We start from the raw sequence: 26,526 nt of genomic DNA, 5'->3' as shown, positions 1-26,526 counted from the left end.
AGGGCAAACATCCTATTCTCCAATAAGTTACTGTGAAATTGAAAACCACTGACCCAATAAATGACAGCATGGCCCTAACCAATTTGATATTAGTTAAACCTACCACCCTACCAGATCTTAGAGGTAGTAGTGTTCAGTCGAACAGACCAAATTAGGGCACGCGGTAAAGTCTTGGCATAAATTATGAGTTCCATATCAACTTAACAACATCAAATTACCACAAGCTATGAATAGACGGGTTATATCTCACTGAATGAATAAACCATTCCTATAATTTTCAGGGGTAAAATTCAGATTCCAGTCGGAGTCCGCGGACATGGGACTGCATCGCCCAGAATCCGGCCGACTATTTTTAGCCGGTCCGATCTATGTACAGCATATACCCTAATTTAACCCGCAAGACATCAGGCAGTTGATGGTCAATGCCGAATATTATTTCTTATATAAAACACTCATTACCCCTTTTACTATCTCATTCTATAAGTTAACACTTACCTATAAACATAATCATACCACAAACCCGACCATCAACCGACAACTCAAACAAACACATACCAAACCCAAACCCTAACCCAACACCATAAACCACAACCATGCCCACCCAAACAACAACAACAACAACAACAGCAGCAGCAGCAGCAAGCATCCAAACCTGCAATACCCCCACCCAATACGAAATCCCCGTTCAAGACGCCGCCTGCGCAGTCCCCTACAAAGACCAATACACTAAACTCCTCTCAAAATGCTGCAACAACGCGCCAGTCTCGGCGTACGACAACGACTGCGCAATCTACTGTCTCGCGGTAGGGCAGTCCGTCCAGGATCTCACGGACTGTTTGTACGATGCCAAGGTTGACTGGGGGGATGTTTGGTGCTTTGGGAATACGAGTGCTAGTGCTACTGGTTCTCCTACGGGGAGTGGGATTGGGGTGAAGGAGACTGGGTCTGCTACTGGGAAGGAAACGGGGAAGGGGAAGGCGACGGGGTCGGGGACAAGTACTGGGGGTGCGGTGGAGGAGACGGGGAAGAGTATGGCTGGGGTTGTTACTGGGAGGGAGGTTTCTAGGGTGTCAATTTGGGTTGTAGGGTGGCTGGTTGTTAGTTCTGTTTTTGGGGGGTTTGTTTGAGGGGTTTTTATTGGGGATGGATTTGGGTGATTTTGTATGGGGTTTTGTTGATGCTCATAACTGGGTTGAATTGAGGGCTTGTGTTCTTGTATATTAGGCGTTGGATTGCATTTATATCGATATAATCTATCCTAGTTACAGGTGTCGACTGAGTAGGACTTTTGTCTCTGTTCTTCAATTGCCCTAGTATTTCATCCTCACTTACGACATTCCGATTTCAATAGAGACTTAGGAGTTCTTTTTACGTGTGTAGATATGAGTCCAGACGTCCGACACTCCACTTGCCACGAAAGGTTATACAATCTGACGTGTGGTCAGGCTTTGAGAGTGAGAGAGGCTAAAGAATCTTCGTGTTGAACATGATACATACGCCAGCAAATGGAGAGGAATTGATGAATCTTGACAGATAAGGCTAATTGATTGTGAATACCACTCTAGTCCAGTTTCTCTGCTTGCTACCCTTGAAATAGTTCTAGATCCGCGATCCATCCCTCGCTGAAAATCGATCCCATATCCCTCGTAGTTAAATAGTTGGTTAGAAGACACCCATGGCTCTCAACTGCTTCTAACCGCTCCCCTCGTGTCAACCATCAGCTTGTACTGGGCCTATTCTTGATATTAAGGACTGGCATGCCAGAGAGCACAGGTTTTGGAAGTTAAGATGCCCGGCGCTGTAATGGGTGGTTAGTTCGCCGGTTAATTATTGGATTGGTACACAGTTAAAAGATATTATAAGAGGCTGTTCATGGGGTATTTAACTAGACATCTACTTCGCACACTATAATCCCTCCTCTGGCTCGGGATTAACTTAGAACCGCGGACCGCGGACCGCGGGTTCGCACATGCCTCGTTGGGATTCCTGCCCGAGAGCCTTTTCATATATCTCAGAAATGCCGTTTTTCATGTGGGTTGTCAGTTCTGGCATTGGTTAATGATAGAGCTGGAGGACTGCGAGGTAGATGATTGTTGTTGTATCATTCAACTATCTGGGAAGCCATATATGACTGCGTCAGGTGACTCATCAGGTGACTGACAGTTAATACCGCGGGATGAGTGCTATTTTGATCTGGACATAGACTCTAAAGTCCCAGTGTTCCGTTCTGGGGCATAGTATGAGGGCGATATATTATAACATGGATCAGTGCGGGAGCGGAAGCATCTTGGCTACCTTGGTGATAGAAACTGTGTAGTAATTTGACAGTAGGACTTGGAGGTTTTGCATGAACTGCCTACGTAGGTATTCCACAAATGATGTAGATGGATGAACTGAACGTAATGGGTGACCCTTTAAGCTACATGTAGTGAAGACGGTAATAATATTTAGAATCTTTGCCGACCAGGGTAATGATGTAAACGTAATGAAATTCAGAATTAAATAGCTATACAGATATAGACCAGCTCATCCTATATGTCCTACAAGGAACGATCTGTCGGTATCCTAAGCACCAGAACTCTACTCAGGGACAGGTTCAATGCCGACTAGGTTCGGAATAAATTCCTAGCGCGCCAATAAGCCAGAGTTAACCAACGCATTGAAGAGCCCTGTCCGCGCAGCCACTGAGCCGGCAACGGCAAAGGCAAGTACATACAGCCAACCCCTTGTCCAACGCAACTTATTACCTTGTCGGTCGAAGGGCGCCTTGGTGGGCTTGTACAGCTTGCGGAGCTTGTCGGACGTGTATGGCGGATAGCGTGCTCCCATGAGCTTCTCCATCCACGTGGGAGGATCAATGTGGGTGCGCAGGTGCGTGAATTCTAGGAAACCATATGGACCATGATACTTGCCCATGCCGGAATTGCCAACACCGCCGAATGGGGCACCCTTTGCAGCTACGTGAAGCATGCAGTCATTGAACGTCACACCCCCGGATAACGTCTCGGCCAGGATTCGGTCCTTATCTTCCTGTGACTTGCTGAAACCGTAGATGGCCAGCGGATGGTCCATGCTGTTGATCACGGATATCGCGGTGTCCAGATCCGCATCGATGATTGGTAATATAGGACCGAAGAGCTCTTCTGAGAGGAGACTGTCTCCGATTTCAATGTCGGTCACGATAGTGGGGCTGAAGGAGAGATCATCTCTGTTTCGTTGTCCACTGTAGACAACGTTGCCGGAGGTATTCTGTAACAGCCGCTCGAGACGATCGAAATTGCGTTCGTTGATGATGTGAGAGTAGTATTTTGGTAACAGCTCTGGGGCCCCGCCGAGGAATATGTCGAAATAATGCATGAGATGATCGACAAATTCGCGACGCACAGATGGATGGACAAAGACATGGTTAACATTCAGGCATATCTGATTGAAATACATGCACTTAGCTCCCTTCTCTGTTACCGACGCAAAGCCAAACGATGAAATGAGCAACAAAAGAGGGATGGTGAGGGCCTTACCTGACCGGCATTCATAAATTTGGTTGCTGCAATACGCTTGGCGGCGAGTTCAATATCTGCCGATGGACAAACGATGGCCGGACCTTGTCCTCCCAGCTCCAGCGTGACGGGCGTCAAATGCTTGGCTGCAGCAGCAGTAATGAACTTAGCCACGGCTGCAGATCCCGTATAGAAGATATGGTCGAAACGGTGCTCCAGGATGTAGCCCATCTCCTTGGCTCCCGCTGAGATACATCGGATGGCATCGGTGTCCAAATATTTCGGGATAATCTCCAGCAACAAGTCCTGGCACGCAGTAGCAACATCCGACGGCTTCACGATGATAGCACATCCCGCTGCGATGGCGTCGAACAGGGGAGTCAATAGGAGAAGATAGGGGAAGTTCCATGCCCCAATGATCAAAGCTACCCCCTTGGGTTCCTTGCGAACCGTTGCACCGCCCAGGAAGTTGAGAGGGTTGGTCCGTTCCGGTTTCACGTCTCGTGTCCACTCGTCGAGATGCTCCAACTTGTGCAGGATATCAGCGTGGCATTCCGCTATCTCGAATGGCATCGTCTCTTGGGGGTGCTTGTTCAGGTCCTTGTGCAGCGCCTCCTGCATGCGCTCTTTGTTGTCCTCGATCATCCACCATGCCTGCTGCAATTGCCGCTTGCGCCATTTTTTGTCCTTGGTTTTACCACGCGCAAATGATGTCCGGACGCTTGCGAGTGCCTTCACCAGTCAGTAGGAACTGAATAGGGGAGTTCCAGGAGTGAAAGGGTACACCTACGCTGTCGAAGTCGGCTTCGGATGAGAAGGGCATGTTGTTGGCTGTTTTGAACAACCTGGACTCCTCTGACCTTCTTTCCAGCACCTTGTATGCTAATATAGGAAGCGCTCGGACCGCAACTCAAGGCCAAGATGTGGATTAGGTTCATTAATACCGAGGCCGCCTTCTGAGGCAGCTCAAAGTGTATCAGCTATTGAGGCCGAGTCAATCGTGCGGGGCCGTTGAATGATCGCACCTCTGACGATCGCTGGTGTTGTACGAGGCTCCGAGGTGCCGACAAGGTGGTCCCTGTAATAATGTGCTCTTATTTGGTAGACTAGTATTCAGCCAATCTATCTCCACGTGGGGTGTCGTCTGTATTAAAGCCTATTACCAATACTTCGTCCATATGAGGATTAACGTGCGAAAGGAACAATAAGAAAAGGGACATAGAACCAAGTTTGGAAAAGATGGACATGGAGAGCAACTTGGACCTAAGATAATAAGACGCTATTTACACTTAGGGCTACCATCTCGATGTCAATTCTGTCCCGGGGCGCTTGCTCATACTGCTAGAAAATTAAGATGATTAACGTTTATTCGGGTCGTGCTTGATCCGGAAGTAAATCGTCTCTCCACTTATAACTTGCCCGGGAAAGGTGGGCATAACTAATGCGCATTTGAAATATCACCTACGCAGAGGTGCGTATATATATCTATTCCTGTGCAGCAATATTTTGCGCGCAGGCCTAGAATCCACCAAGCAGAGAGGACAACGAACAAAAGGCTGTGAATATTATTGTCCAATCTACGAGCTGCATCCGTGCTTTGGTATCCCTCGTTCATGGTCTAGGTATTGTTACATTAATCATATTGTTCTATGTCGAGGGTCTATAACAATCTTCCCTTTATATTAGTACTGCAATCAATATTTTGCACATGGTCGTCAACACTCAAGCTTAACCAATACTACCTAACTCCGTCTTTATACAGGCAACGTTTAAGATCCCTGCAAGGTATTAGCCGTAGTCATCTAGGCTTTTAATTTGACCTAGTGTCTAAATTGTGGACGTGAGACTTTACTATCAGATTAACCATAAGCTTTAATGAAGCGGTGTCGGCGCTTTGCTGGCGTCAGACTATTTCCAACGTGGGTTGCTGACCGAGGCTGCTCACGGTTAGCTCTGAGAGCATGCAGGGATTGAGAGACATACATAGCAGGTTCATGGCAAGGGCAGGAGCTAGCATACTTTGACTTTCCGAAACAAAGGGAAGGATTTGTAATATGCAGATTGCTGTACGTAATACGATTGCCAAATCATTTGAGCCCGTAACCCGAAAGCAGACAGCCGGACTAGAGTAACTCACCGAAATAGACGACCTCGGTGATGGAGATATCAGTTTACAAGCATAGAGCAATACTTGTGTAGCTGCATGATGCTATGGCCTTACTACCCTATTACACAGCACTGAAGTTCGAAGATATCCTCTGAGATCAAAGGCTGGACCGGTTGTTGGACTGATGGCCTGATCTTTTCGGCTGCATACCCTAAAGCCAAAGGGGAAAAAGCATAGATAAGATTATCAATCTAATCTCTGCGCACTAGTGGGCGTTTATTACTTAATTAGTCGGTCTTGTAGCAGCCCGATGTAACCCAATGCCATTTTGAGTTACATCCGACCACTAAAGATAAGATGCCTGATCATATCAGTTATAATATGTGTTCACTAGTGATCGCGGTAGCCTATGAGACTCTACATAGAATCCTTGCTAGGGTATTTGATTCCCTGATCTTTACGTGTCTCATAATCCTTACGTAAATAATGGGCTCTACCTAGTATCCAGCGCTGAATAGGGTTTGGCAACAGTTCTGTATTCCAACATAGGCCGCCTACAAGTAGTATTAAACCCCCATTCCGGATTGCTTGATTCCATCAAGAAACTCCATTTCAAATCCCAGACTTCATCCACCGCACGAGGATGCTTGAAAAGGTTACGCCTTCAACTACCGAGGTCCCTACTGCGACAGGGCCTCAGGACCCAACATCGGAACAACAAAATGGTGTGCGTATCGCAGAAGCCGTGACTAAGTCATGGTCCAAAAACACTTTGATCCAGGTGTATATCTGGTTAGTTCACACTATGATATAAAATGCCCTAAGACAAATGTGCTGACCTCTTGTAGCATGTGGCTCATGTACTTTGTACGAGCGCTCAATGGAAGCCTGACCAGCAATCTAGCCCCGTATATTACTAGTGATTTCAGTAATCATTCGCTACTTCCTGTGATTCAAATCGTCGTTAGTATCATGAGCGCGGCATGCACTATGCCAATTGCCAAGCTTCTGAATCTGTGGGACCGCACCATTGCGCTGAGTCTCATGCTCGTCGTTTCGATCATTGGCCTTATCGTCATGGCGTGTTGCCACAATATCACCATCTATTGCGTTGCACAGGTATATGCCTCCTATGTAATTTGACCCTATCGTACTAATTGCAGCTATAGGCATTTATCACCGTCGGCCTTACCGGCCTTATATTCTCGCTAGACGTGTTGACCGCAGATACCTCCACGGCACAGGATCGAGCCCTCGCGTTTGCCTTCACCTCATCGCCATACATCATCATGGCTTTTGCCGGAGCGCCACTTTCTGCATCCTTCAACGAGGTCAACTGGCGCTGGGCCTACGGCACCATTGCCATCCTCCTGCCCGTGGTCACCGTCCCACTGATCATAATCTGGGAGTTGGCCAAAAGAAAAGCCCAAGAGACAGAAACACTAGCACCCGTCCACGAAGAACGCTCCCTAGCAGAGAGCATCCACTACTACATCATCGAATTCGACATAATCGGAATCCTCCTCCTAATCGCCGGCTTCTCCCTCTTCCTCCTAGCATTCGCACTCGCAGGCTCCCAGCCCCAGAAATGGCATTCCACACATATAATCTGCATGATAGTCATCGGCGGAGTGACAATCATAGCCTTCGCCGCATACGAGCGCTTCTTCGCCTCAAAGCCCCTAGTCCCATACAACCTCCTCATATCACGCACCGTGACATTCACCTGTCTCCTGAACCTAACCTATGTCATTGCCGCAGATTGCTGGGCCAGCTACTTCACCTCCTTCCTGCAGGTCGTCTACCACGTCTCCCTAACAGAAGCAGGCTACGTAGTCGCAATTTCAAACCTAATCTCCCCCCTCTGGCTAGTGGGAGTAGGCTTCCTAGTCCGCTGGACAGGCCGCTTCAAATGGCTCCTCCTCTGCGCAATCCCTGTCTACCTCCTCGCCATCGGGTTGATGATCTATTTCAGATCTCCCGGTCATAGCATCGGATACATATGTCTTTGTGAGGTCCTCATTGGTCTGGGAACAGGGACGATCATCGCCCTCGAGCAAACAGCCGTTACCACCGCATCCGAACATAACGACTACGCATCTATGCTTGCGCTGTTAGGTTGGGTGGGTAGTATCGGTGGTGCGATTGGGAACAGTATCTCGGGGGCGATTTGGACGAATACCCTGCCCCAGAAACTTAGGGAGTATTTACCGGACGAGATGAAGTCACAGTGGAAGGAGATTAATGATTCGCTGTATGTGCAGTTGAGTTATGAGGTGGGGTCGCCGACGAGGGTGGCGATTGAAAAGGCGTATGCTGTTAGTCAGAGGAATATGCTGATTGCCGGGATTGCTTTTATGGCGCTGACTATCGTGTGGGTTGTGGGGATTAAGGATGTTAGGGTTAAGGGGAGGGATGATAAGGGGAGGGTGCTTTTTTAGGGGGGATTGTTTGTGGGATGTCTCCCGCTCTAACATTAGGGGGGTTGCTTTAGGAACTGTTCGGCAAGAATAATGTGTGTGCTAGTATATGCTAGAGAGCTGGAACGGTGCCCTGGCTCTTGAGAAACTAAATACTATCCCATGTGCTACTTGCCTTTATGGGACATTGTAAGCATGTAGTAGCAAAAGCTCCATTATATAAATTCAAAACTATAACAAAGTTCACAACTACTAAATCCAGCAATCAAGTGTAAGTATAACAATAACCATTCCTCAACGGATGCATAATCTTCTCAACCTTGCGAGGATGACACAGCTCCCCAAACTCAACCATAGTATCCAGCGTCACCACCGGAGCACCCGGCGGATCATAGATAACAGTAGTACCATTAACAGCATATCGCCTAGTCTCCGGATCCTGATCCTGCCATTCCGCCCACAATTTATCAATAAAGGCGTGGTGCAACATAAACGAGGGATCCTGAGGCGACGCGAAGAAATCGGCCATGGCACCTCCCACAGCCCCATGGCCGCCGCCATGTGAGCTCGTTAAATCCGGGTTACTTGGGGACATGATTGCGAGCCAGTCTCTGATGTTGGTCGATGCTTGCATTTGATCAATCCGGGCTTGATTGTTCAGCGCCGCGAGCAAAGCTTGGTTCAGGCTCCTATATAGACAACGCGGATTGTAGTCCCATGCGTTGACGGGGAGAGAACCGTAGGACTGAGCTAGAGAGGAATTGAATGGTCCCAAGTGAACTTGAAGGTCTTTGAATGGCCCTGACTCAACGCAGCCTCCGCCTGTTCCTCGGGGGAAGCATATCCCTCCGGGTGTACAGGGCATCGGCTCGTTCGGTACGTATGCGCCGTTGCCGGAGAGAGAGGTGGAACTGCCGTCGAATAATGGGCTCTCGGCTAGGTTTTCGGTGTCGAGGGCCCAGTTCCAATACCTGGAGTATTTGGTGAGTTGGGTTTCTATTCAGTGAATTGGTATATACTCACGGTACGCTGCCTTTGTACCCACATTCCTCTCGAAGGGCCACTTCCCAGAGATACACGAACTGGCGGTGCCATGGAAGGAGAAGTCCGTTGAAATGGATGTTGTTCGTGTAGTTGATATGAGTCCTGACATATGAGCCGGAGTAATCGATTACTCAAGGAATGAAGATTGACTCACGCAACAAAATCATCCCAACGGTCACGAACCCCGGGAAATTCTTCGCTGGGTAGGATAGACGGGCGATCGCGTAGGCACCATAGCGCATCAATATAGTCCTTCCGTTCAGCATACCCCAGCTCTCTCCTAGTGTATGTCAGCGTCAATATTGGGTGGGGCGTGGAACGAACATACCATTCTTTCCTTACCAAGGCTCTCTCCGGAGTGCACGTTGCCGGTGCAGCTAGGGTAATACCGAAGATCGCCGAGAGAACAAATAGAAGCCCTTTCATGGTGTGAGACACAGCTCATGAGCAGAGCTAATAGCTCGTAATGTTTCTGTTGGGCGCTGTGCGGATGGGTATTGTGCAGATAGTGTACAGATTGAAGAGTGTAGACCTGCAAGAGAAGACAATTCGTCGGGATTGTTGCCGGTATATATAGCTTCCAGGAAGCTGTGTTCGAGTTCAGAATTCTCTTCGACGAGAGCCATGTCTCCCAGCCATGTCGTCATGGGAGGTACCTGCGCATGAATTCTCAGCCCCCGGGGAAAAACCTCGTATAGAGATTCATTCAGCTGACAGGAGACTCGTATAGTGTCCCTGCCCATAAAGATAGATATTAAGAAGAGCATAGTAAAATATTGGTTGAGCTGGCTTTAGGATTCACGCGATAATGCTTTAGCTCGCTTGATATTGCCACCGGGAAAGAGGAGGAACGTTTGTTCTTCTGGGTCAATGTCTCGGGCTGTGTAAATTGGTCATGAGAGTAATTCCTGGTCTCTAGATATCGCCATTGAGTGCCATGTGTGCTATTCTTAATCCATAAGCAGGGAGGTTTCAAAGATGGTTTCATACTATCCCCGGTCTCTAGAGGAGGGTCCAGTACATGGATACCATGATCTTGTTTGCGCTGACATGCAGGCCAGTTTTAAACCACACCTCCAACCAAGATAACAGCTAGCCTTAGATGGAAGCTGGTCGTGGTTAAGCAATAAAGACAAAGTAGGTATTCGTGACATTCGTAGCGTCTGTGGATTCGGAACATTTGCAAGCTAGGGCTGGAACTGTTTCGGGAGCCTGCGTCTAAATGTACGTCTCATTGGACAGCGAAACCTATGCACCATCAAGTCCCGGGAGGTCCTTTCCCCAAGATATGGGCACCTGGTACACATATCATGTGGAGGCTATGACCAGGGATGTTACACGATCTCAATGCAGGGCGTATCCCATGTGGAGCTGAACGCCAGTTCGCAAGACCCATGGAGCAGTGCCGCAGTGGTACTTCAGCATGCTGGTCCAGTTTGCATTACGTAAGGCGATGTGATGTTATTAGGGCAACGTTTTCGGACAATATATCGCGGATATTATGCAGCCCGCCGCACTTGGCTGGTTTTCAGGTATGAACACCCTCAATAATTTAGTGAGTACTGGTTTGTGCAGTGATTTGTACAAGAGTCCCAGCCATAGTAACTCCTGTTGCCTCACACAGATGTCATGTTCTGTTTCAAATCGTACCACAAGGCCAGAATCCAAATCGTATATTCGATGCGAACCAAAGTCAGACACTTAGGGACGGCACAGCATAGAACCTACCACTGGCATCCACCTTGATCTTGGACACGCGTTCTCCCTGCGGCAGAAAGGAACAGGTTTTCAGCTGATCATTGTTGAGGTGAGAGAATCAGGATGTCCCGGCCTGTTGTGTAACAATATGAGGTACCATGATCAGACCCTGTGTCAATGTGTCATGCACCCCTTGCTGCACCTATGTAATTCATTGGTGCCTTCACCAGGTGCAGGACCGGCAGCTATCTGAGTAATATTAGTGGTAGTGCCTAGCTGTAGCGAGGAGACGCACTTCCCGTCTGTTTCCGATTTGCCATCGCACCGACAACTAAGATTCTCGGGATGACATCTTCCGTATTTCATCCCGTGCTGAGTTGTTGTTGTTATTCGTATTCAAAGTGTGCTGCTCTGAGGCTTGTTGGTTAGGCCAATCCCTGATACTTCCACGCATACTGTGTATATCTTGCTCTTTCTTTAGGAAGTGCTAAGCGACTACCCTGCCGCCACTGTGAGGATGCTTATGCCTGATTTGGTATCATTCCACGCCTTCCTTGTACCTCCTTAATCTTCAATGAATACATTGGTGGTGTTTTCGACCGTCTCCAATTTGCTGTACATTCTTTCTGGTGCCTGGTTAGGTTTTTCCATCTAGACGTTTGCCACTTGGTGTGGTTGAACCATTCTACCTTTCTGATATAGTGCTGTTTGATGATAAAGGTGAAAATATCTTAGAGAGACGCCATTTAGTACAGCCTACAACTGTATACTTATTTATGCAGCAACGTGGGACTATATTGCTTAGCAAGAAGATACGAACTAAAACGTGATACTTTGCGCAGAAAGACGCAAAACAGGAGGGACAGACAGATAGAATACAAGAATGGAGATACAAGGATACCCTAATAATCCCCTTCACATCATTGTTTCCTAGCCCGCACCATCTTGTTGAAAGATTGGCAATCAGCGGACACACACAGCCCAGGTCTCGTAGTCAAATAAGAAAGCTTAGCAAAAACAGACAAGAGCGAGGAATACCACTACTTTCCCAAGCCATAGCCGGACTGCATCGTTGTTACCAATCAGTTCTCAACGGTGAAGGTCTGAGACTCTGCGAAAGGTGGCTCGCTTGTCCCAACGCGAGTGGCCCAGACTCGGTATCCGGGACTATATTATATGTTTTGTCAGCTTCTTGGTAGTAATTAGAAGAGAGTAGAATGAACATACCCGCCCGCGATACTATCAATGTGGCGTCCGGGAATGGTGATGCATCCTTCTTCAGGTGCATCTGTAACGGTCTGGATGAATACGTTCTCTGCTGGTGGGGATGTCAAGTGCGTGAGGCGAATGTCAAAGGACGATGCCCTGGCATACAATTAGCTGCATGTTCAGTAGTAGTTGAGTGATTGAGTTCAGTAAAGTGTTGAACTATTTGGCCTACTCAGTAAACTCTTTCCAGCACACTGTCCAGTCCTTTGTGACATCTACAACATCTCCTTCTCTGGGACGGGTGATGATCATTTTGAGGAAGTTAAATGGGGTTTGTAAACGTTGACAGGGAATCTGATGATAGACTTTGGCCTGAATAAAACGGATGAGTGTATAAAGATGAAACGAACTTTGCTCGAATTGCAATCGACTGTCGATGCTGTTTCTTTTGTAGGATATGTGCGCGACTGTTATGGTATTTATATTCCCATTGGGGTCATATATCCCCTTCTTGCATGCCATAGTGAAATAAACGTTATGGTATCATTATCGATGCACCACCTGACCTTCCAATGAGGGATAATATCCATAAGCCCGCCTATGCTACTTATCTCCGATGTGCTGAGCGAAGTGATGTCGGTGTTAGGGATATTTTTACCACCGAAAGCGACAATGCGCAAGAGCGTTAGTTGATCTTGCCAATTCCATTTGCTACTACAGATGTGCACGAGGTTTAATGTCAAAAAGTATATGTATATCCATCACCTGACTACCTACTCAATGTCGTACAAAGCTTATCCTACTTCTACTTCGCTGTAACCATGAGGCTTATTCTGCCTAAACTGCTTGACTGCGTCGTTTACTGGTGGAGGGAGACGAGTGCCAATTGGCTAGGGTCGGCATGGGCATGAGGCTTATTATCTCCAATGTGACATTAAGGGTCTGGGAGTTCCGTCATATCATGAGGATACGACAGCCGACGTACTCACTAAGCGATGGCTGCCTATACTGCCCCGATGACTCTACTGTCGCATGGGAAAAGTTGAAGATGGCTTTGTGCAAGGCATTATAGTATAATGGTCAGTGACATGGAGATATTTTGCCGAAGAAAGCCTTTATGATATTCCCTAACTCGGATCAGATCAGACTCAAGGTGACGTCGAATTCTGGTACACCTGGCATCAAAACTTCCTCTTGATAATTTATCTCCCGTTATTATATACGTAGCATCCGTAATCGGACTAGCTCTTCCATCTGTAGTACTGTGTACGTGTTTCCTGAGAATTTATATTGTAGTTCCACCATGCGGAGAAGTTTAGTGGTTCCCAGTAACTATAATATCTGAATAGTCTACTTAAATATCCATTTAACTTAAAAATATATTCAAAATACTATATAATATAGTAGTAATATGGTTACCTGTACGCACCGATTCCCAACAAGGATATAAGTAACACTATAAAAAGGCAGACTAGCTTTTTAATGTAGTATATTACTAAGTAATACAGTAAATACTGGTTCCATAAAGGTATCAAAGTATCAATATATCTCCACCGATGTTTCTTTGCATTACCTGGGCTTTCTGGGTTTCATCCACTTGCCCCATGAGCCGGGCCGAATCATCGTGCAAATCATCAACACCAAAGCCCTGATCCTCACAAGCAATGAATCACCGTCTTTGTCTATTCACTTGCTTAGCTGCCATCTTTGCTCCTGTTTTCTGCTTTTTCTGAAGCTTAGTGTCGTCTCTTTTTAGCATCGTCGTCTAGGGCTTTGTTCAACTCTTTCTGGTAGTCCTCTTGGGCCTTTCTCAGATCCTTCTGCAAATCTTCCATATCTTTCCGCAGATCCTTCATCTTATGATGAGAGGGACCCTGCTGCATATGCTGGGCAACGCGGTTGATCTTGTCCTGCAGCTCTTCAACCTCCTCCTGTCTTTTCATCACAGACTTCTTATTGTGATGCAGCTGATTCAGTGGATAGAATTGACTCGGCGGATATGGACCTTGCGGGGGATATTGTTGATATGGACCCGTCTGCGGATATGGCTGCTGAGGGAATTGCTGCGGGTAGAAACCGCCCTGGGGAGGAATGTTCTGCTGACCCTCATGTTGGTGCTTCTTGTAGGCATCTTGAGCAATCGAACCGGCAATCGCACCTCCGATGGCTCCGAGGAAGCCGTGGTTGGCCTTGTGGCCGGCGAAACCACCGATAGCACCTCCGGCAAGGGCACCGGCAAGACCACGCTCATCACCTTGGGCCTCACCAGGAGCGGTCTGTTGCAGCTGCTCATTGTAAGACTGGGGGTATTGCGACGGAGGGTATTGATTTTGAGGCTCTGGGTACTGTTGCGGATATGATTGCTGATACCCTTGGAGAGGGCCCTGGGGAGGCGGAGGCCCAGAGTTGCCATATCCATTTTGAGAGGGAGTTCCATAGTATTCTGCATTCATGATTGCTAGCAGGGATCGAGAAGGTTCAAGGTAGATTGTTGAAAAGTAGCGGATGCTGAGTATTCCATCACTCCCCAGCAGGGGAGCAACAACCTTTAAATATTTAGAGGAAGACACTGTGAAGAAACGTCAGCTGGGATATGTCGACATCACACACTCTGCATAAATCTGATTGATTTGGACATGATTGGCATTGGTGGGCAGTTCCTGTTCGTCATTGGGCCACATTTTGGCCCCCTTATCTGCCTTGCCCCGTCAGGCGAGGCTTGTTTTTTATTTTCTTTTCTTTTTAACTCGGGTATTCCGTCTATATCACTTCTATTGGATAAGAGTCCCGAGTCCGGGCTCCAATGGATTATTTCTACGAGGTAGAGACCCCACAAATAGAAACCACAGCCACGAATAGCGCGTAGACTACATCAGTCTAACCTCCCTTGGTTAGTTTTCCAATTGATCAATACGTCCAAAGCTGTCGGGGGAAGCCGGGATTCGCTGGTGCGTCGGAGCTTACTTATCGTGGCTTGGTTCATGTGTATATCAACAATCGGTGCTGAAAAAGTCCGAAAGATAGCTCATTTGTCATAAATGCTTGAATTTCTTACTATGCTATCTAAGGCTAGCTTTCTACGTAAAGGGGACCCGCTTAGCGGCCGGAAGAGTCCTCCTTCCGGGCCACTTGGGGCCTCCAGACGGAAATTAGTACTTAAACTGTCTAAATTAAGATCTATTTTATTATGGATTATCAATTAAGTATATTGTTTTTATGATATCACTATCTTATAGTAGAGATCTATTTCCTGGCATTATATCTCGTCTTTTTTTATAGGTATTATCTAGATAGTATATCGTTTCTATTTTAAATGCTGTTTTAGAAACAAGATGACGATAGAGAATGTGAAGCGATTCATGACAATATCACTAGAAACCGATACGATTCAGCGCAACTAGACTGCCGGACATCAATATCTCCGACAATAGCATGTCATAGAATGTAATTCGGCATGATGGTAAAACGTCAATACCATTCTAGGCAGCATGCGGCGTTTCCACATAAGATAGTTAATTCACGTCCCACCCTCGTATGAGCAGAGGTACTATCCTTCAATGAATCAACAGTATGTAAATCACAAGACTTTGAGCCTCGTCCACCTTATATAGGCTTAGATTCGGGTTCAAAATGATAAATCCGTTACGGGCGCTAAAACCACTCTAGGACTTATCTCCGTATGCCACCACCCATATTGTAGTGTATGAGGCATAAATTCTGATACGGTTAAGAAACATAGAAGTCATATCCGATCTTGGGTACATACCCCGACACCTGTATCACTTGCCTGGGCATGTAGTTATGCAAGGGGCAAGAGAGGGTCACGAAGATAACCCATCCCGCAGCACATGTGCGACTCTCTTCATCCTGAATGTTAATAAGTATGAGTGTGGAGTCCTTTAAAACTATTTGTTCTTGATGACAAAACATATCTGAGACGACTGGGCACACGCCGCACTGGTAATACTAAGAGATTGGCTGTTAAAAATTATCTTGGCTGGATCGGACTACCCAAGGCCGCAAGGGATACTGGAGAGAGGCATGGCATTCCCCAACAAGAGGAGTGCTCTTCCTTTTATTCTTAATTATTCAACGCTACTGGAGGCATTAGTGAGTACTCCGTACAAGGCTGCAGATCCTCAAACTCCATGCTCTCTCCAATCTCTGAATGATAGGGCAAAGTTTAATTTAATTACATTTGGACTTCGAGCCAAGTAGACCAAAATCAACACCAAAGAGGTGAAAGTGAGCCACAGTCGGGAAATTAAGTTCATTCCCTGCTGAGCACGCTTGATCCTCATTCCCCTGGCATTGAATAGTTCCTTCTCTTGAACCATCGCTATAATATTCCTAGGTGATGTAAGTAGGATAATGTATGCTATGAAAAGACAGGTCTTACCACGCCATAGTGCTTGAAATTCCATGGTTGGTTAACGTATTCATTCTGCAGATATTATCAGTATATCTTCAACCTTCACGGAAGCCGATCAAAGAGGGGAAAGGAAAATAATAATAACGCACAGGTGTCCCATCGCCCTTGCTATTTCCTCGGAACATATTTCCCCCCTGCATAGTTCCGAGATCAGCAAATTCCTGGTTGCCGATTGGAAAGGCCGCCAAGGCATAGCCCGTGATGTTGCTATGGGGAATGCTCTGCTTGAGAACAATATAGGCCAGATATGTTAATGAGCCACCAAGTGAGTGACCCATTGGCTCCAGTGAATATTCTGGATACTGCCCTAGCAGATTACGAATTTCAGAAATAACATCATTGTGCACTGCTAGCCATGGACGGTGAATTCCTTGCATGATTTTCGCACCGGTCGGGAAATGTGTATCTGGAATTGTAGGCGACACGGTTGTTGAATCGAGGTCATTGACAAAGTCAATAACTGAGAAAGTGAGCAATGGCAGCCAAGAAAGCTGTGAACAGAAAGTGATACTTACCGGTCGTGGAGCCTCGGAAAACGAGCGAGATGGTTTTCCTGCTTGTCGAATACCCAATGTAGCCCTACAGAGTCATGTAAGGATAGTCCGTTGCAAATGAAGATGCATTTTGCACCTATTATACTTGAGTACCTGAGTCCCTGTCGCGATGTCATTGATATGCTTTGTGATCGTAATATCGTAGGCATTCGTATCACAGTTTGCATAGGCTGCTGATGAGAGCTTTGCTGCGCGTTGTAAGTCTTGGAATGTTTCTGCTTCACACTTAGCCTTTTAATAAATGTATTTAGGAGGTAGAGCAGACCTTCTGATATATCAGATGCAGAGGTGAGCTTTATCAAGGACTCAGAAGTCACTAGGAAGCATAAAATCACCTGATATAGAATAGTAATCATTATGGGATATCGAGGTAGCCTGATATATAAACAAATCTATATGAAGTCTTGTTAAAGGGACATTGGCAAGATATCAGGCCTAATACTTAGCCATTCTATGTTATGTGCTAAGGACCCTTTGTCCTTAAATTATTAAATACAACCTATAATTTGTTTTCAAGGGGTAAAGAATTAATCACATACAGGGATTGAACTGTGGGGTTTGTTCTCCGGCATTTTAATTGTATTAAAAGTAAAGCAAGGGGGGTCAGGTCCTAATACAGCCCATTCTAATATCCGGTACCAAGCCCTAATTCAAAGATAATATCCGTTGAACCATTATTAATAGGGAGTGGAATAAAAGTTTAGACTACTATAACTTTAACTTTTTTAATAGACAATCTAGTTTGCTGTTATCTATGTTATCGTGCTCCAATGTGCCGTTGGGGTAATTTGGGCTTTTTGGATATCGCTACTGTTATTACTATGTGAAATAGATCTAGGCCTCAGAATTGAACAAGTGCATACATGCCATAAGACTTTCAGGCCACTACCACGGCCATGTCCACTTCATACTTCCTTAGGGTTGGGTTTGGATTCGGAATTGTAAACCAGCCCCCGGCCCAGAAGCAGCTTTCGGATATCGTTGACACCACTTATATTGGAATGCATTAACCATGGACTGGGTATATATCCATTTCTATATATACGGCGACAGCTGTACTATAATACTGGTCTTGAATATCCCTTGTATTAGCTTTTACATATACAAGGGGGACAGTCACGAAGATAACCCACTGCTAGTCTTGCGCGCTACTCCCTGTATCTTGATACAGAATCGTCCAGTATAAATATTGCAGCGCAGTGTAGTAAAGAAAAAGTTGATCTGACCTGGTTAGACAAGTAGTGATATACCCACCACCAGCACGTCGTCGGCCAAGTGGGCAAAGCCCCACATCAACCTCGTGTACGATCTAGTGGAAATCAGCCCCCAATCTAAATACGAAGGCTTTGAACAGCGCGTTGTCGATTCCGTATCCAATAAAGCCACTCATAGGCGAAGGACGTGCGGGATCTGCAGGCCAAAGCGGTATAAATTGAACCTCTCTTCCCGCTTTGATTCTCTGCCTTTTCCATTTCAGGTGGACGGACATCATATTGCTATAGTTCCAACGGGATTTGAACTTGATGCTGATTTCTCCTGAAACAACTTGATCCCAGAGTGGCCAGTTGTCCACATAACGCCATCCGTTCCACACCTAAGCATCAAATTAGTATTCCATGAATCGTCATACCGATGCGTCGGCATGGACAGCAATAATGAGTGGGATACTTTAACCTACTAGAATATGAAATGTTATCAGTTGACAATTCTGTTTATTCACTGCTTGCACCTATCCATCTAGTCACTGCTAGTAATCGTCAATTTGTCTGCGACCACGGTTGCCAGTCCGCATATACTCGTTTTCTTATCCATCAGATCCAAGAATGGCACATCTACCCCCATGGCACCAAAGATATACTGGCGGAGCTCTGCCGCCAACATACTATCCATCCCAAAATCCAGTAAAGGCTGCTTGACATCAATCTTATCCACCGGTGTCAGGATGATATTAGAAAGTTTCTTCACCAGAACAACCTTCACCGCATCCATGAGTTGCTCTCTGTCATTCGAGGTAATCGCCTCCTGGATAACCGACGCTTGCGTGCTATTTCCCTGAGCAGACTTCCCCGCATTACGCCTGAGCGCACACGTCAACACATCGAACCGCGCATCGCTCAGAAACTGCCAGTACCCCTCATAGCCCTGCTTGCGGTGACCCTGTAGACCCGTATCCTCCAGCCCCGTCAGAATATGTGACTGAGGCATGAGATCATTGGGATGAAGCGAAGTAGGAGGATGAGTGAGCCCAAAGTCAAAGATCTGAACTAGTTCGTCTTCTGTGAGAGGCCGGATACCCTTACGGAGAAGCAAGTCCTCGATCTCCGGATGCTCGTGCAAATACCCGACCTCGGAGACCATTCCTAAACCAAGGGAGACGGCTTTCAAGCCTAGTCCACGCCGGTACCGCGCAAATGCGTCCAGGAAGTTGTTGGCCGCGCAGTAGTTGCTTTCGGTCGCTGTGCCTAGTTTCCCGGATATGGAGCTGGTTAAAACGAAGAAGTCGAGTTCCTTCTCTTTGTCTAGGGCGGAGAGAGCGTTGTGGAGATTCCATGTTCCTTGGACTTTGGCTTCGGTGCCGTTGAGCCAGTATTCCCGTGGCATGTGTTTGAAGATGGCTTCGTTGAGCCCCATCGCTGCTTGGATGACACCTCCGAGGGGTGTTGGTGCGGCTGCGACCGCTTCGTGGACGTCTGTGTAGTTTGTGATGTCACCTTTGATGACGGTGCATTGTGCGCCGCGTTCCTCTAGTTCTTCAATCAGACGCTTGGCGGCTGGTTTCTGGATTCCTGAGCGCCCGAGGAAGATGAATTTGCGTGCGCCTCTGCTCATCATCCATTTTGATACGCTGCGGCCTAGACCGCCGAGGCATCCAACGAGCAGGTAGCTCTTATGGGGATCTAGCTGCGTTGAGAACTTCTCATGCACGACTGGTATCATCTGGGTCTGGTCCTCGAAGGATATAACAATCTTACCCATGCGCTTTGCGTTGTTGAAGTGGTTAAAAGCCTGTACTATGTCTGAAACGTTGAATACGGATAGTGGCTCAATAGGATGGATATCCCCACTTCGCAAGAGCGAGATGACGCGAGTCACTAGACCCTTATAAACCCGGTGCTGTGCTGGAGATGTCGATTCGGCTAGCATGCTCATATCAAAGGCCGTGAAGGTTGTTCCGCGGGAGAACATTTCCATATTGAGACGGCCCTGGTCAAGAAGGTCCCGTTTACCGATTTCAACAAAGCGGCCGAAATCTGCCAGACAATCCCAGCTTTCGTGCAGGAGTTCGCCCAGTAGCGAGTTTAGGATGACGTCGACTCCGCGTCCATTTGTGATGGACTTGATGCTCGACGCAAAGCTCGAGTCGCGGGAGTTGAATATATGGTCGGGGGTGAGTCCGAAGTGCTCGATTAAATATTTTTTTTTCTCCTCCGTCCCGACGGTCGCGAAGATCTCAGCGCCTATCAGTTTGGCTAGTTGTATTGTGGCAATACCAACACCTCCTGCGGCGGAGTGGATGAGGATCGTTTCCCCGGGTTGGAGATTGGCTCGGTGGTAAAGGGCATACATGGCCGTCGAGAAGACCATCATGACAGATGCCATGGTGCGCAGATCCTCGTCATCGCGAAGCTGAACACAACTCCAGGCTGGAACGGTCTCGTATGTGCCGAAGTAACCAGGATACATGACAGCCACTTTGTCCCCGATATTAAGGTCGCGCACGTCAGAGCCCATAGCAACAATGTGACCTGTGCATTCCAAGCTACACCGTGCATCTGTAGTCTGGACATGACCTGAGAGTGCGTTAACATCTTTGGCATTAAGACCAACACAAGAGACCTTAACGACCACCTCATCAGCGGCCAAAGTCGAAAGGCTTGGGTAAGGCCGTTTAACAAACTGTGTCGTGCTCAGCTGGCCAGGTTTTCGCACAGACAAAGCAGCATTTCCAACACTTCCGAGTGGCATAGGAGATGCGAGCCCGTTTTGTCGTGTACGGAATTCTCTGTTCATGCGCTCGTCGGGAACTATGCGACTGATCAGGAGATGAGAACCATTGTCAATATACTCGCAATCATTGATCGCATTCTTCCCATTTTGAACTATCTTTGTTACGTGCCGTGAAATCCCTGCGGCATCTGTTTTTGGATCCAACTCGAGTGAGAAGATCTTAGTCGAGGGTTGTTCAATCACCACAGCTCGAGCAAAGCCCGCGAACAGGGAAAGTGTTGGATTAGATTCCTCATGTACTCCAGACCCCGTAATCCAGACAATCCATGCTGCGTGTTCAATCATCTGTTTGAAACCATCAAACTCCCCCTGTGGGACTGCCCCAGCAAGGACGGACCTTTCCAGCTCAGCTGTAGAGATTACCAATGAATTGGGAGGAATTGGCGAGTCTGCTAGGTCTGTTAAAGCGACTGGCTTAATAGGCACGCCTAGATCATCACTCAAATGACCAGCCAGGTGGTCATCGGCCGGATGTTTCGGTGTTCGGCAGATGAACACAACGTTGTCGAAATCTGGAGTAGAGGAGCCGTTCGTTGTCGGTGCTGGGCGAAGAATATGCACATTCTTTGCTGTTTCCGATCGTGAGCTTAGGACTGAAAATGTATCATGCTTCCGGTTGCTGTCGACATCAGGTGCAAGGAAGATAGTCTCGCCATCAGTGTGGGAGCCTAGCCTATCCACCACGGCGATATCGGCCCCTAGAATTACCAAACCGAAGTGGTCACCTGATGATGCCATCCGATACTGCAATGATCGAAGCCCTAAGGGCATGATGAAGTTGCGGACCTCAGCAACTTCAAGTCCCCCATCCGAGGATAAGCGCCCAATGGAGAATGAATTGAAACGTCTGTAGATACTTGATGCGTCAAGGACCTCCAAAAATGACAGCGTAATGAGGGATAAGTCGGTCGAGAGGCATAGGATATGCGCGTCTGGGTTCTTATGCACGATCAAGTCAAGGGCTGCCAGCATGTTGGCCTTGGACCCGAAAGACCCCAAATCAGACTGACACAGAACATGGTCAAGTGCTGATGAGAAAGTGGCACTATCGTGTACTTGAGCAATGTCGGGCTTCCAAGTCACTCGCGTTATGGGATGTCGCACCTCCATCCTTTCGGTTCCTATATACGCGGTGACGTCTACATCTTTGAAATGCGCCACCAGCTTCTGTTGACCATCGAACAAGGCGCTGTCGATTTTATTGGTAGATTGGCCAGTCACCTTGGAGGTAGAGCGAATTGCCCCTTCATCAGTAGGGCTAGATGGCAAGCTGATCCTTACACTTCCAAGCCTGGTGGGTACTTTACCAACCATCGAGTGGATAAAGCCGCCAGTGCATGCAATAAGGGCGACCTGGAAGAGGTTGTCCAACAATACAGGATGTATGAGGTACCGGGGGCGGGCCTGTGCTCCCTCAATAGCCGGGGCAAGGGTCCGTGTCCGGGCCTCTGCATACAATACGCCTTTGGGATCAGGTGTGTGGATGTCGTGCATGTGTTGGAAGGTTGGTCCAAATGCAAGACCACTATTCGCGATACTCTCATACCACAGCTTCCTGGACTGGGGAGCCAGGCGACATTCTCTGGATGGGACCTGTGTACCGCACGCAGCTATTTGTTCCAGCCTTATCGAGCCTTTGGCCCGAACAGTGGGGCCGTCGTCAGAGATGGAGGATATCTGGAATTCCCACCAGAACTTCGAGTCTCTGATATTTGAGATTGCGAGTGGACGAAGCTCCGTATAGAGCTCGATTGATCCCTGCTCCGGCAATGGAAGAGCCTTTAACAAGTCGACATGCCGAAGAGCTACGGACTTTCCCGCACCATCCGCCCCAACAGGCAAAGCCTTTTGCATCAATGCCTCCACAGCCATGGATAGGTATCCGGTGGCTGGAAAGACAACTGTGTCGCCAAGCTTATGGTCACGTAGCCATGGAACATTTTCCACTTGCAGGAGGTTCCGCCATCCAAACGTGGTCTTGTTTCCGCCAGGCACCTCTCTTCCTAAGAGTTCGTGCCTGGGGTGTGTGGTATTGCGCCATTCGCGGCTAATCCGTGATTCATTCCACGGTGGTTTTTCATAGTGCCATGGATACGTCGGTAAGTCATAAATGAATCTAGGTGTGTCATGGGTGCATGTATGATTAAACTTTGAGAAGTCCACTTTGAACCCCTGGACAAAGAGCTGGCCAACTACGTTAAGTAGCGATACTGAAGAATCCTGTCCTCGGTTGAGGGTGGCAAGGTAGGAAGTAGACTTTCCAAGGGTCTGCATGATGGGCAATTTTAGGGCCGCATGTGGTCCGAGCTCAACGAACGTACACTGGCCCATCATCTCAGACAGGAATGTAAGGCCTTCGCTGAACCGGACAGGAGACTCCAGGTTTGCCCGCCAGTACGCTGCTGTGCGGACAGCCTTGCTTTGAACTTCCTCGCACACAACAGTGGAGTACATGTGGATGTCCTGCTGTTCGAGATCAAGGGAAGCTTGCTTCTCAAAGCTCAAAGCCTTCTTCAGTAACTTCTCATACATGGTGCCAATGACAGCCATGTGATGGGAGTGATAAGCCTTGCCGTCGGTCTTCAGCTTACGAGCAAACACACCTTCAGCCCGTAGGGATGCTAAGATAGTATCAATGCATTCGCTGTCCCCACTTATTGTCACACTCTGTGGCGAATTGATGCATGCCACCTTTAGATTCGCATTGAAGTCAAACCTAGTGATCCACTCATGTGCATCATCACAGTGCAGCCCCACAGCAGCCATTGCACCTTCAGGCGCTGAGCTTGTGACGGAGTAGCCTCTGTAATACGCTATGATAATAGCCTCGCGAGCTGTTAGAAGACCTGCTGCATATCCTGCTGCAATCTCACCCGATGAGTGTCCAATGACGCCCTGTGGAAGAATAGACCAGGATCGCAAGACGTTGACTAGACCTATCTGCACAGCAGTGGTGATGGGTTGTGCGAAGGCTGCCAGATTCAATGGACAGTCCTCCGAATCATCCATTAAAACGTCGCATATCTTCCACTCAGGGGCATAAGCCAAGGTGCTTAGTTCATGATCGAGCTGCCGAATAGTGTCTGCGAAGACTGGGAAATGTAAGAGCTCGCGGGCCATCCCCTTCCACTGCGCACCTTGACCTGTGAAAACAAACGCAAACTTGTTATCCGTCAGGTTTCTGTCTGAATCGGCTAGTGTAAAATTTTCGACGTGGAAATCTTGAGCAAGGGTTGCTTGTCGGGCAATAACATAACCACGCAGACCGAGATGCGACCGCCGTTGGCCGAGAGTGTAGGCAAGATCGGCAATGGAAACGGCTGAGAAATCCACTTTAGACAGTCTCTCAACTCGCCCCTGCAGAGATGATAGCTTGTTTGCAGATAATGGGAGCAAATATGGCATCGAAGAGGACACATTGTGTCCGTTGAACCCGTTTATGCCATTGCTGATACGGCTGTCAGACTGGCCATTCATAGTGCCTGTTAAATCACCCCTCCTTGGCATAGCCTGTCTACAAGATACTTTGTTGGTCTGACGACCGGGCTCTTCCAGAATCCCGTGAGCGTTGGCGCCGCCAAAGCCGAACGAATTGATACTGATACGGCGTGGGCTGCATTCGGATGGGAAGTCCGTCATGCGAGTGACAATCTCTACTCCCCATTCTTCTGTTTTAATCTTGGGATTAATCTGCTTTACGCTGATGGTAGCAGGAATCTGCCGCCTCTCGAGCGAGAGACTAGCTTTCATGATGCTGAGCAAACCACTCGAAGCCTCGCCGTGTCCCAGGTTCGGCTTGACACCACCGATCAGCGTCGGCCGATGGCGCTGATCTTTGCGGAATACACGAGAAAGTCCTTCAACTTCAATCGGGTCTCCGACACTTGTGCCAGTACCATGGACCTCGACGTAGGCAGTTTCTCTTGGATTCAGTCCGGCACGAGCATAGGCCTTGCGGATAACCGCCTCCTGTCCATCAACACTAGGCTGTGAGATGCCCGGTGTTCGGCCGTTGCTGTTCACTGCGGTTGAGCGGATGATGGAACGAATCGCATCCTTATCACGGATGGCATCGTCCAGTCGCTTGATATAGAGCGCACCGACGCCATCGGCTCGAGCGTACCTGGCCCCCGTATGGTCAGTCAACCAGGCTTGCCCGTTTGGTGGTATCAGACAGAGCAGGGCGAAGGAGCGTTGACTTACCCATCAGCGGAAGAATCAAACGTTTGACACTTTGAAGCCGGTGAAAGAACACCACCCAGTGAGGTCCCAACGTGCACCTCTGGAGTCTGAATAAGATTGACACCAGCCACCACGGCGGCATCACACTCGCCGTTTTCCAAAGCAGAACAGGCCATATGTAATGCGTAGAAGGACGAAGAGCATGCCGTGTCTACCACGCAACTCGGCCCTTTCATGTTAAACACATGGCTGATTCTGTTTCCGAGGAGTGTTGCTCCCATACCCAGGTGAGTGAATCTGGTCATGTTCTCCACATCTTTGGTCTGCATGGCGATAAAATCCGGCGTGAATGAAGCGACTGAAGTCTTGTCAGTGTGCGAAACAATTAACAGAAATCCAACCGGCTGCCTGCGCACCATAACACCCCACATTCGCACCCGACACATCGTCCAGAGTAACTCCAGCGCTTTCGAAGCTCTCAAAGACAACTTCAAGCAGCTTCCGCTGCTGTGGATCCATATCCGCAGCTTCCCGGTTGTGGATGCCAAAGAACTGGTTGTCAAAGTTTCGAATGTCTTCCTGCAGGAAGCACCCACCCAATGCTACTGTGGTGGACGGCTCATCCTTGCTCCCGTGAAAGCTGTCAACGTTAAACCGTGACTTGGGTACTTTGCCAGCTGCTGAACGCTCTTCCGCTAGAAAATCCCATAACTCGGACGGACTAGAAATGTCGCCAGGGAATCGGCAGCCTGGGGTATATTCGTCAATGGTTCGGCCATGTTGATAGTGATATCATAACACTTACCAATGCCAACAATAGCAATGGATTTATTATTTGACGCGGCCGTCTCAGTATGGCCGTTCTCTAATGGCGTTGCTTCATCCATGGGTAACTGCATCGTCAACTGTAGTATATGGTCCTGAATAAAATGCTTCCTATATTATGTGCAAGGGCGATAGACATGGCCTTCTTATCCCTTTCCGCGAGTGCGCGCATAGCCATATTATACAGATGTATGCCGAGTCCCATTTTCAAAGTGGACCGGCGCCCACAACTTGGCAAATACCCAATGGGACGAAACACAGCGCTCTAGATCAGAAGCTGAGAATTTGAGAGACGGTGAGGCAGATATGGGCGCTTACATGCGCCGAATGATCGACAGTCTGGAGCGTTCAGCCCCCACCCCGACCCGTGTACGTGGGGGCCATAATACTAAGGCACTCTACTCTCCCTTGCAGAACTCCGCATGCCCGCACTACACAGCCCAGTCGTGCTTCGCGCAGGATAGATAAACTATACCAATAGCACTATGGGCGCTACATTTAGAAGTGACAAATCAAATGATATTATGCAATCCCTTGCATAATGCACGCG

The 26,526-nt window shown here is 47.9% G+C and overlaps 7 protein-coding genes across 7 annotated transcripts; 2 read left to right on the top strand and 5 right to left on the bottom strand.

Moving 5' to 3' along the window:
- Nucleotides 1-593: 593 nt before the first annotated feature.
- Nucleotides 594-1,127, top strand: AO090026000142 (uncharacterized protein; the record flags this gene model as incomplete). The annotated part of the gene is made up of 1 exon (XM_001821586.1): nt 594-1,127. The coding sequence occupies one exon, from the start codon at nt 594-596 to the stop codon at nt 1,125-1,127; it is 534 nt and encodes a 177-aa protein (XP_001821638.1).
- A 1,399-nt stretch (nt 1,128-2,526) lies between these two features.
- Nucleotides 2,527-3,072, bottom strand: AO090026000143 (uncharacterized protein; the record flags this gene model as incomplete). Its single annotated transcript, XM_023236197.1, has 2 exons — nt 2,527-2,554; nt 2,657-3,072. 2 exons carry the CDS (start codon nt 3,070-3,072, stop codon nt 2,527-2,529), a joined length of 444 nt encoding a protein of 147 aa, XP_023090915.1.
- A 1,135-nt stretch (nt 3,073-4,207) lies between these two features.
- Nucleotides 4,208-8,045, top strand: AO090026000144 (uncharacterized protein; the record flags this gene model as incomplete). Its single annotated transcript, XM_023236196.1, has 4 exons — nt 4,208-4,241; nt 6,207-6,396; nt 6,453-6,723; nt 6,774-8,045. 4 exons carry the CDS (start codon nt 4,208-4,210, stop codon nt 8,043-8,045), a joined length of 1,767 nt encoding a protein of 588 aa, XP_023090916.1.
- A 244-nt stretch (nt 8,046-8,289) lies between these two features.
- Nucleotides 8,290-9,494, bottom strand: AO090026000145 (uncharacterized protein; the record flags this gene model as incomplete). Its single annotated transcript, XM_023236195.1, has 3 exons — nt 8,290-8,995; nt 9,223-9,348; nt 9,397-9,494. 3 exons carry the CDS (start codon nt 9,492-9,494, stop codon nt 8,290-8,292), a joined length of 930 nt encoding a protein of 309 aa, XP_023090917.1.
- A 4,217-nt stretch (nt 9,495-13,711) lies between these two features.
- AO090026000147 (uncharacterized protein) lies at nt 13,712-14,428 on the bottom strand (the record flags this gene model as incomplete). The annotated part of the gene is made up of 1 exon (XM_001821590.1): nt 13,712-14,428. One exon carries the CDS (start codon nt 14,426-14,428, stop codon nt 13,712-13,714), a length of 717 nt encoding a protein of 238 aa, XP_001821642.1.
- A 1,735-nt stretch (nt 14,429-16,163) lies between these two features.
- AO090026000148 (putative alkaline lipase) lies at nt 16,164-17,317 on the bottom strand (the record flags this gene model as incomplete). The annotated part of the gene is made up of 5 exons (XM_023236194.1): nt 16,164-16,325; nt 16,375-16,419; nt 16,497-16,986; nt 17,038-17,176; nt 17,227-17,317. The coding sequence occupies 5 exons, from the start codon at nt 17,315-17,317 to the stop codon at nt 16,164-16,166; spliced, it is 927 nt and encodes a 308-aa protein (XP_023090918.1).
- A 1,381-nt stretch (nt 17,318-18,698) lies between these two features.
- AO090026000149 (type I polyketide synthase) lies at nt 18,699-26,181 on the bottom strand (the record flags this gene model as incomplete). Its single annotated transcript, XM_023236193.1, has 4 exons — nt 18,699-25,092; nt 25,173-25,509; nt 25,568-25,900; nt 26,058-26,181. The coding sequence occupies 4 exons, from the start codon at nt 26,179-26,181 to the stop codon at nt 18,699-18,701; spliced, it is 7,188 nt and encodes a 2,395-aa protein (XP_023090919.1).
- Nucleotides 26,182-26,526: the final 345 nt, after the last annotated feature.

This window comes from Aspergillus oryzae, chromosome 3 (assembly GCF_000184455.2).
Source record: "Aspergillus oryzae RIB40 DNA, chromosome 3".
Taxonomy (NCBI): domain Eukaryota; kingdom Fungi; phylum Ascomycota; class Eurotiomycetes; order Eurotiales; family Aspergillaceae; genus Aspergillus; species Aspergillus oryzae.
The sequence above is the reverse complement of the archived record's forward strand: the minus strand, read 5'-3'. Positions and strand labels throughout refer to the sequence as shown.